The 10,866-nt window shown below is 44.1% G+C and overlaps 1 protein-coding gene across 1 annotated transcript in view; it reads right to left on the reverse strand.

The window, feature by feature from the left end:
• Window positions 1-9,780, reverse strand: part of ASPSCR1 (ASPSCR1 tether for SLC2A4, UBX domain containing) — a 67,445-nt gene extending 57,665 nt beyond the window's left edge. The window contains exons 1-3 of the mRNA XM_081184595.1: window positions 9,500-9,780; window positions 7,654-7,709; window positions 3,074-3,188 (exon numbers count right to left, since the gene is read on the reverse strand). Of these exons, the coding sequence (XP_081040721.1) occupies window positions 3,074-3,188; window positions 7,654-7,709; window positions 9,500-9,598 (270 nt within the window). The 5' untranslated portion in view covers window positions 9,599-9,780. The remainder of the gene's footprint in view (window positions 1-3,073; window positions 3,189-7,653; window positions 7,710-9,499) is intronic.
• Between the last annotated feature and the right edge of the window lie 1,086 nt (window positions 9,781-10,866).

The raw sequence follows: 10,866 nt of genomic DNA on the forward strand, positions 1-10,866 counted from the left end.
GACCTGTCTCCCTTTTCGGTTTAAAGCAGCAGATAACAATTTCAATACTTCCAACAGATAAAATCTAACTCAATGAATTATTGATAAAGGATTAGTAATGAGTCTTAATAGCAATATTTTTATATTAATTAAACATGTTCCTTTTGTAATTAATAATTTAGGATTAACTGGACTAAACTGTTGATTAACTATTTATATCTGAGTCAATAATTAAATCTGTTTCTGGGATTACATATCTTATTTTTGAAGTAGTTTCCCCTGAACACTCCACCTAAAAATGTATGTGTGGTTTTAGTCAATATCTTCCTTAAGTTCAACAACTGACTACTGGAGGCTAGACACTGGATTCACTTAAAGGATATACACAGATAATTCATTTACATTTCTGAAATATACAAACATCAATCCCCATATATTTTCCCTATCTAGTTCCATTCATTCCACTCTAAAAGTAAATATAAATAAAGAATATGCTTTGTTAAATTAGTTCTATCCTTCAGTTGCTAGTATTGATTAGTTTCCTGAGGGAGTTATTTCTTTTCAATTACAATATGTATCTGATAATTTTTTCAAGAGCTAAAAAATTAGAAGTCAGATGTTCTAAAGCTACACTACCAAGTCTGTAGCCCACAACCCTTAGGCAAGGGGGATAACTTTCCAACGCTACAACGTAAAATACAGGTTACAAATCCACAGCCCAATGACTCAATCCAGCCTGCAAAACCACTGTTAGCAGCTTGCCAGCCCTTTACCAAAATCAAGCACTACCACTTAATTTGAGAAGATCCTCTTCTCCCCTCTGGCACAGTACAATTGCTGGAATGTCTTAGGCTCAGGAAACAAGAACGGATACTCCAACCTCCAAAGGCTTCTAGCAATGGTGTCTCACAAGAGGAAGAAGAAGTGTGATTCCAAGGTAATGTCTCCAACCAGAACCAGTGTGGAGGTCGAAGGAATGAGGAGTCTGGAGCTGGAACACAGAAACTGGAGCACTGAGGAGCTCTGAAGGGAGCTCTATACCCAGCAAAGGTCCAGAGGAGCCTGAGGGACGTACATAGTCCCCGTCTCTCCCTGGTCCTCTTCTGGGTCACAGCCTGCAGTTGGGTCTTCTCCCCACTCCTCCCAAATAGATCCCTCCTCTCATGTAGAACCCTGCCAACAGAGCTGTCTGGAAGGCAAGAAGATAACCCTGCAAGTTAGGCCTTCCCACCTGCTCTCCCACCACCTTTCCTCCTGTGGCCCAGGGGATGATGGAGAAGAACTGCAGATCAAGGTGGATAGGGTTGAAGGGGAAGCAAAGGAGGCATCGTTGAGAAGGGGCTCTTCTGGTTGCCTTTGGACTGGTATGCGTTTCTTTAAGTATTCGGTGGGAACAGGCTGCTGCATGCAACCCCCAAATCTCTTCCTCTGAAGAGGTCTCTCCAGGGTATGAGTCTGTCAGGATCCTAACAGGTGAGTGGCTTCCTCACCCACCTACCCTGCCCCCACCATCACAGTGCTGGGCCAAGTGGAGTAAATTTAATCCATCTGTCCCATCCTGTTGGTGTGATTTCCAAACATCATGGCGAGAGTAGAGAGAACATTTGATATTTACCTAGAGAACAAAGCTGAGCCTTCCAAATACTTCTTCATCAAAAGCTTAACCGACTCACGTTGCCAGTACAAATGCAATTTCTCTCCATTGCATTCTCAGCCAACTAATTTTATGAAAAGTTGTTGGCTAACTGACCAAAAATTGATGATTCTTTAATTGGTTTAGTGTGCTCCAGCAAATTTCCACTGAAAAGGATTTGCCTTGGTTCTTCATTTCTTCATTGTTGTATATATAATTTCGGTAAGTCTTTAGGGCTTCTTCTTTTTTAAAGAAAATATAGTTGGCCTTGGTAAATAACTTCCTTCTTTTAGGGATTTTAAGAGCGGAACTGCTTCAAGGCAAAACTATCCCTGAAAAAGTATATGTTTCGGTTTCACTTAGCTAGAATTAAGCCCCAGTGAATACCATGGGATTTATTTCAGGGTAAATACACATTGGACTGCATTGTAAGTCAAACATATATCACCATTTCATAGCAAAGCTTAATCTATGCTTTTAAAGCAATATTAATGCCCTTTTCAAACCAATTTCTGTGCATTCTCCCATTTTTTTATCACTCTTCCAACACTTTTATTATTGATACGTGAAAATCTAAGTGGCACACAGCATCTAATGGCAATATTAGCTAGGTCAACCATTTAGAGCTCTCTTTTAGGAGATCCAATTTCATTTACAAAACTGATAAGAACTGCAGTACAGTATAGTATATGCCAGACAAGGAAAGCCAAACCCTTTCTCTTTTGGCAACTTTATTCAGGTCAGACTAAGCCTTATGTCAGATGGTAATTACCAAAGAACATGAGTTTTAAAAATAAAATTAAGGAGAAATACAGTGATACCTCGGCTTACAGATGCTTTAGGTTACAGACTCCGCTAACCAAGAAATAGTACCACGGGTTAAGAACTTTGCTTCAGGATGAGAACAGAAATCGTGCTCGGGCAGCGCAGCAGAAGCGGGAGCCCCTATTAGCTAAAGTGGTGCTTCAGGTTAAGAACAGTTTCAGGTTAAGAACGGACTTCCAGAACTAATTAAGTTCTTATCCCGAGGTACTACTGTGTATGAAATGCTTTCTAAAAAGGACTGAGGTCCTACTACTACTATGCCATCTCTCACTCTTTCTTTTATCAACTCCATTTAAGATTATAAATGAGTTGACAGAAAGAAGGTGAAGAGGTTGACAGCGAATGAGAGGCAACTTACAGTAAAGTACCTAGAGAAACTGAGGGATTTCTTTATCGTGCCTGTCTTTATCTTGTACAAAAAGCCTTAGATGGAATCCAGCAGCATCTGGAGGGTCACAGGTTCCTCCACTTTGCCTTAAGATTTTGCTTTAAAAACAAAGCAACATATATAGGCTCATAAGGAAGCTGAGAATCCTGTGAAGGGGGATATGTTATCATCGTCTCTCTGACAAAACCCTGCCATGATCACAGCTGGAATGTGAGCTAGAAGTGTGTTATAAAGTGAAAAGAACCTACCGTAGTTTCAATTCCTGCTCTATTACGAGAGACTGGCACCATCTCCAGTTTGGCGTTGTTGGGTAGGTTGGCAAATCTCCATTGTACAGAGAGATCCAGCACAGTCCTCTGAAACCTGCAAAAGAAAGAGTCTAATGATATCCTTTTGCCCTGAGACTAATTCAGACTACTTATCAGTGATTCCCCCCCCCCGCCCCTGTATTTTGTAACCCGATAATTTCTACTTGTGGTCTTCTGGCTGCTGCATGGAATAACACATAAATCTGACATTTGGGAATTGTAAGTAAAATCCATTAAAACCTACAAAATTGTGTGGTCTGATCACTACAAGAGGGGGATAAATGGAGAAGCACTGTAAGCATACTAGACTGGATATTAAAAGGGTCTAACAGTCTTTATTCCTAATGCTTCACTGTTGCTAAACATTTTGTGATCTTTAAACTCTGCTGGGGCTCTCTTACTACTGGAGTATGTGTTCAGCCCGCACTCTGGATCTAAGGATCCAGCCAAGTCTTCTATTAATCACCCCACACAGGTGATCTCTAAATCTACCCCCCCCCCCGCGACAATCTTCCTTAAATTAAATTAAGTTACTACAGTACATGTGAGACATTTTCCCCTGGATTTGTCCCACAGCACTGTGGTAACATTTAAAGGCCCCAAACCACATGGGTGCTAACCACACAGGTCCTTCGCATGAAATCATCATTCCCTAGCCATGGTCAGGCAACAAGGATTTATTCAATTTGCACCATTCATGTGGTTATGGGCCTTTAAATGTTACCACAATGCTGTGAGATGGACCCACAGAAAAGCAATTCCCCAGCACCACAGTAATGCTTGAAAGGTACTCCTAAAATATGGTTTTCTGTTGCCACATTTTATAGCATACTAAACAGAACATGTAGATTTGTGCAACCAAGGTTTTAGGTTCCACATAGATATCCCCAACATAATCAGAATATCATGGAACAATTAGCACTAGTTGCTGATGCTCACAGAAACAATGGCTTGAATCCAGAGGTATTTGTACTTGTGCAATTGGTGGTTCCAGTATCCACCAACGTCCCTCTCCAGCAGCATCTCTGCACTTGCCATATCCCATGTCATTCTAGAAGGCTTCCTGACCTGCAGGGGCTGCTTTTCAGAAGGCACAAGGACTGTAACTGGAAGGAAGAGGCAGGAAAGGTCCACTGCATGACATTCACCCCTATGCTCCCCTGGATTCAAGCCAACACTATTAGGTCAGCTACTTACTTGCCCCTTTCCCTTGCTTCATTTAACACAGTTTAGTAACTAGGAACAACAGGAGCAACCCAACTCTCAACAAACTCATACAAGGGGCCACACTCTTAGAAGCTGTAGAGTAAAGCAATATAAAGAGGTGCAACCATTTTCATATCAGGAAAACATTTGGATAGAAAATAGAAAAAAACTGCAGGAGTTGCTATTTGGAAAGAGCTGAAAGACGTGTGACAAGCAGAGGCAACGCTACTGTCAGTGTTTTTATTTTCAGAGAACGGCCCAGGCCCAATCAGCTGCTTAATAGAGGAACAGCTTGTTGTAAAAAGAACAGTCTAAAACAGCAGCATGACCCAGTTGCACATAGTGCCGTGTGATGTCGGTTATGAGAGGGGCTGTTTCCACCAGAGAGTTCAGGGACCTGGGGAGTCAGTGGAATCCTTTGTTAGAGGCCTGTATGAAATAGCAGCACAACAGTTAACTCTGCATCATAGCTATCATAGGCAAAGTGAGATGGCATCTGTGGGCAGCAGATGTTTAGTGTTCCAAAGGACAGCAGAGTGGGAGGCATACAGGTCAAAACCATAAGGCACAATCCACCAGGACAGTTCCTGCATGAGCCCCATTAAAACGAGCAGGATCTGGAATAGCTCCCATTCATATCCATTAGTTATGCACAAGATGACTTTCTCTAGACCTGTGAACTAGTTCAAGTAAAGGCAATGCCATTTCCATTTTCCACCCCAGGTACATAAATGGCTTTGGCTCTCCCTAGCTGCAGCTTCAACAACAATAACAATAATAATAATAATAATAATAATAATAATAATAATAATAATAATAATAATAATAATTTATTATTTATATCCCGCCCCAAAGATCATCGACCAGCGCGACCAAGGCAGTTTCAGTCTCATGGTGAGGCCTGAATCCCAACTGGAAGGGATCTAAATCGTCCGCATCCTCCAGGCGTGCTTGGAGTTGTTCAGCAACCACCCGCTCAGTCACCTTGCCCAAGAATGGTAGATTTGAGACTGGGCGATAGTTGGCCATATTGGCCGGGTCTAAAGTTGTTTTTTAAGAAGCGGTTTAATGACTGCCTCTTCCAGCAGGTCTGGGAAGGCTCCCTCGCAGAGGAAAGCATTCACCACCCCGCAGAGCCCATCGCCCAACCCTTCCCGGCTTGCTTTTATTAGCCAGGATGGGCAAGAAACAAGGACACAGGTGGTCAGTTTCACCCGTCCAAGCAACCTGTCCACATCCTCGGAGGTAACAGATTGGAATTGATCCCATGTAACATGACTAGACAGGACTCTAGCACTCTCCCACCCTGGCCCCACTCCCACGGTGGAGTCTACCTCTTCCAAATCTGAGTGACTTTATCTGCAAAAAACTTTGCAAAACCATTGCAAGAGATCTTGCAATAACAAGGGTATTAACTGTCTCAGTGACTCAACTGAAGGAAAACACAACCCTAGCAATACCATTAACAGCAGGTCTACCTGCAGCTACATTTGCTTCCCAAAACATGGAGGAATGAACAGTCTTCTCATAGCAGTGATACTATGTTGTTGTTGTTTTGCTGTTGTTTTGTTGTTGTTTAGTCGTGTCCGACTCTTCGTGACCCCATGGACCAGAGCACGCCAGGCACTTCTGTCTTCCACTGCCTCCTGCAGTTTAGTCAGACTCATGCTGGTAGCTTCAAGAACACTATCCAATCATCTCGTCCTCTGCCGTCCCCTTCTCCTTGTGCCCTCCATCTTTCCCAACATCAGGGTCTTTTCCAGGGAGTCTTCTCTTCTCATGAGGTGGCCAAAGTATTGGAGCCTCAGCTTCACAATCTGTCCTTCCAGTGGGCGCTCAGGGCTGATTTCCTTAAGAATGGATAGGTTTGATCTTCTTGCAGTCCATGGGACTCTTAAAGAGTCTCCTCCAGACCATAATTCAAAAGCATCAATTCTTCGGCGATCAGCCTTCTTTATGGTCCAGCTCTCACTTCCATACATCACTACTGGGAAAACCATAGCTTTAACTATACAGACCTTTGTTGGCAAGGCAATGTCTCTGCTTTTTAAGATGCTGTCTAGGTTTGTCATTGCTTTTCTCCCAAGAAGCAGGCGTCTTTTAATTTCATAGCTGCTGTCACCATCTGCAGTGATCATGGTGCCCAAGAAAGTAAAATCTCTCACTGCCTCCATTTCTTCCCCTTCTATTTGCCAGGAGGTGATGGGACCAGTGGCCATGATCTTCTTTTTTTGATGTTTTCAAACCATATTTTACTATTTATCATCAAAGGTTCCACATGTATCAAAGCCTGCTGAAACTGCCGGATTACAGTATAACTGATGAAGTGACAAAGGCTCAGAGAGCCTTCTGCCTTACCAGCATCCATTGAGCAACTGAATATTTAGTTTGGAACTTAATATTCCTTTAGACTGCCATGCCTCTTAACATCACCTGCACCAACCAGAATGGGGTGCTTCTTGCCCTAACTATGAAAGGGAATCTACTGTGGAGTTGTTGTTTTTTACTTGAGAAACACTTTTTTAAAAAACTAAATTTGAAATCTGGGCTCTTATTAATCATTTTCTGATTCACCTGTAATTATTGATTATTGTTGCCAGATTTTGTTAATTTCCATGGGGTGGTATGGTTTTAGTATTATACAGATAAATTATTGGTATTACTTTGCACTGTAAATATTTTAGTATTCTTGTTAGTCACCTTGAGTTCTCTGAGAAAGACATCTAAGAAATATTAATAATGATATTAATACATGCCTATTTCATAGACGAATTATGCCAAAATACTTGGAATTTGGGGCCATAAATCCCTAGAGAAGTTGGTGAGTATGCATGGAATTAAGATATATTATTGCTAAAACAGGGAGGGAGAACCTGTGGCCATTTATAGGTTGTTGAAGTAGAACGCCCATCATCCCTAACCGCTGGTCATGCTAGTTGGTGCTGATGAGCGGCAGAGTCCAACAACATCTGGAGGTCCATACGTTCCCCATCTCCATTCTGAATAAACTAGTGACTGTGTTTTCACATCAGGGAAGTGGGTCTACCTAGCCCAGCATCCTGTTTTCAACAGCCAGCTGCAGGTGCATGAGAACTGGTACTACATCTGACCAATTAAGGTGAAAGATTGACCTTGGCCAAGGAACACTCTGCTAGACATGTCAAATTTGGGATCACAGCCTTCAAAAGCGAATAGTTCTGGACTGCCATTGTGGGCTCCATATTACACTTCTCTCCCACCCGTCCCCCAAATTAATGGCAAAGAAACAGCGAACTGTCAAGCCATAAAGGTATGGAAAAAACAGTAAGACTCACTTCAAATCATATTCATTGGGACTGAAATTCTGCTTTCTACAAACCTCTTCCAGAATCTTAAAAAAGAAAAAAGACAAGATATTAATATAAAATAGAGAGTTCTCTCATTCTGTATCATAACAGTGCAGATTAGTCATAGAATTATAGAGTTAGAAGGTACCATGAGGGTCATCTAGTCCACCCCCTGCAATGCAGGAAACTTTTGCCCAAAATGGGGCTCAACTCATGACCTCGAGATGAAGAGTCTCATGCTCTACCAGGTGAGTTATCATTTACTTCAGTCAGCATCCTTCCCCCCCTTCTCAACTCATGCTTATGGCTTAAGTTGTGATTCTAACTTACATTAACAATCCCACCTGCAGGAGAGGAAGATTCTCCCCCACAGCCCGGCAAGAGAATTTAGGCCAAATGCGAGAGTACAATCAGAGGAAAAATACGGTACATTTATTCTGGGGTAACACTGCAAACTATTCCAGGATGTTAACACAATACATTTCTGACAGAAAGTAGCAATCTCTCTCAACATTACATTAGTTTCAGGACTAATTTTTCATAATGAAGGCTAAATTGACTGGTTGTTTTTAGGTACCCCATTGATCCTTGTGGGATTTTATAGAGGATAATTATTTACATGAGTAAGTGCAAGGAAACCTCCTTATGGAATACTCATTTATGGACCACTGAATATGCAGATTGGGAAACAAAAGAAAAAAGACCTTACATGAAAGAAGCTTAAATCATAATCTTGGTGGTCCGATAAAAAAAAGAAAACCTGTGACGAAGTCAGATAGAGTGAGAGTGGAAAACCTTTTTAAAGTCATAGGTCCGCATGCCAGTGGTGGGCTGGGTTAAGGCAGAGTAGTGAATGTAAATATTACCTTTATGTGGTAGAGTAGTTTCTACAGACACCATTCTCTGTTCTCCATCCAGTTAAGTAAGAGGCATGATCATATTAAGGGCACATCCCAGCCAGACAAAAACACCTGAAGAGGGTGCAGAACAGGCCGGGGGAAGCGTATGGTCTGGGGGAAAGTCCCAAGGGACAGACAGAGGTCTGGAAGGCCACATTCAGCACCAAGGCCTGAGGTTCCCCACCACTGCGATAGAAGATCTACCCCCAAAAAATATAAATTGCATTTCCCTGAGAGGCAAACACAAAAAAGAATCTTGCAGCAACTTAAAAGACTAGCATGTGCCATAATACATTTGGTAGCCTTTCAGGTGCCACAGGACTACGGGTTGGTTTCCCCCCATAAATTACATAAGACTGGAAAAGAAACTTTTAACATTTCAAAGGGACTTTCACCTTTCCCATTTGCACCTGCCTACATCGGAGGGGTCTACTAAGGTTTTACAGGAGATCCCTCCCTTCAGTTCTTTTCTCCTACAGAAAATGCATTTCTCGGCATAACCCCGTTCAGGTTGCAATCCTAAACCCATTTACTAGCGAGTAAGCCCCTGCTGAATGACAGAAGTCACTTCGAAGTCAACAGCCATGATGACTGCGCTGTCAGGGGCCATTTCTTTTCCCCACCAGGGGCAAATATCTACGATCCTCCCCCATTTCAGGAGGCCGGAGTCCTTCCATTATTGCACAACTTCCTTTCAGACACCGAGATAAAGGGAGGAGGAAAAAGCCCGTCACTGGCTTTTATCAGTGTTCAACCCATTCCGTTTCTACCACTCAAGAAACTCTTCCCGGCCCGGCCGGGTCCGAGAGAAAAACCCTTGGCAATTATGTGCCCTCTGATCCAATCAGAACGAGCCTCTTTCCCCCCTTTCCTGCCCCAGGGCCAATCAGAGTGACTGCATCCGCCCAGCCTCCCCGTCGCCGGGCCAGACCCACCTGGAGCAGCGCGGTGCTTGGGCCTACTCGCACAGTCACCCGCCTCCCGTTCGGAGCCAGCACGGAGACCGCGGAAGTGCCGCCGCCAGCTGCCGCCATCGTCCCCCCTCTTCAGCCGCCGGCCGGCCCCACCCTTGGCTGGCCCTCGAGCGCCTCAGCCGCCGGGGTCACCCCCTGCGCCCCGGCACTTGTCTATAGCCAGTCTTCTCGGTAGTTCAGCCCAATGGCCCCGGCAAGGGGGCGCGGCCACCACTCAGGCCGCCCCGCCTTACGCTTCGCCTCCCGCTCGCTCGCTCGCTGCAATAGGGGTTCCTCCTTCTTTAAAGGACTCGCGGCCGGTTCCTGAAAGAAATCTCTTCCGAGTATGCGCGGCTGTGCTTTGCTTTCCGTTCGTTGTTGAGGGGCAGCTGTGCCCTCACTGTTAGTGAAAAGCGGGGCGGGACACACACACACACACACACACACACACACACACAACTTTTGGATTCTTCAACATCAACTTCGTTGGACTGGTCATGTTGTGCGGATGCCTGATTATCGTCTTCCAAAGCAACTACTTTATTCCTAACTTAAAAATAGAAAGCATCATGCTGATGGTCAACACAAGAGGTCTCGAGGCAAATCTAAAAAAATGTAGTACAGTATAAACACCAACAATTGGGAAACACTGGCCTGCGAGCGCTACAATAGGAGAACAGCCTTTTACCAAAGGTGTCATATGGGCTTTGAAGACACTCGAACTCAGGACAACTCAGGACGCAAGGCAGAAATGTGTTAAGAGGAAGGCACGCTTGGCTATTCTACACCGTGATCAACTTCCGCCCAGAAACCAATGCCCCCAATGTGGAAGGACGTGTGGATCCAGAATTGGCCTCCCCAGTCACTTAACGGACTCATTGTTAAAACCAGGTTTATGGAAGTCAATCTTACTCGGCTACAAGCGATCGCCAAAGAAGTAGTGAAAAGGGGGGGGGAACCCAACTTTTCCACCTGGGTTTCTCTCTTGAAAAATACGTGTGTACCACTGCAGCGTTTGCTCAAAGACGGCTACTTTTAATATTGGGAGGGTCCCTGTGCCAGGGTCCCCCAGATCTACATTTCTATCCCAGAGGCATATATGTTTCTGTTGAATTTCTGCCTGCCTGGCACGCAGCAGGTGCAATGTACCGGGATCCTGCCAGGGAAGGAGCGGCAGCATCCTGAGTCCTGTATAATCTGCCAACCCATTGGCAGAGAGTAATAGATGGGACGCGGGTGGCGCTGTGGGTTAAACCACAGAGCCTAGGACTTGCCAATCAGAAGGTTGGCGGTTCGAATCCCTATGACGGGGTGAGCTCCTGTTGCTCAGTCTCTGCTCCTGCCAACCT

Source organism: Podarcis bocagei (assembly GCF_964188305.1).
Source record: "Podarcis bocagei genome assembly, chromosome: 2".
Lineage (NCBI taxonomy): Eukaryota > Metazoa > Chordata > Lepidosauria > Squamata > Lacertidae > Podarcis > Podarcis bocagei.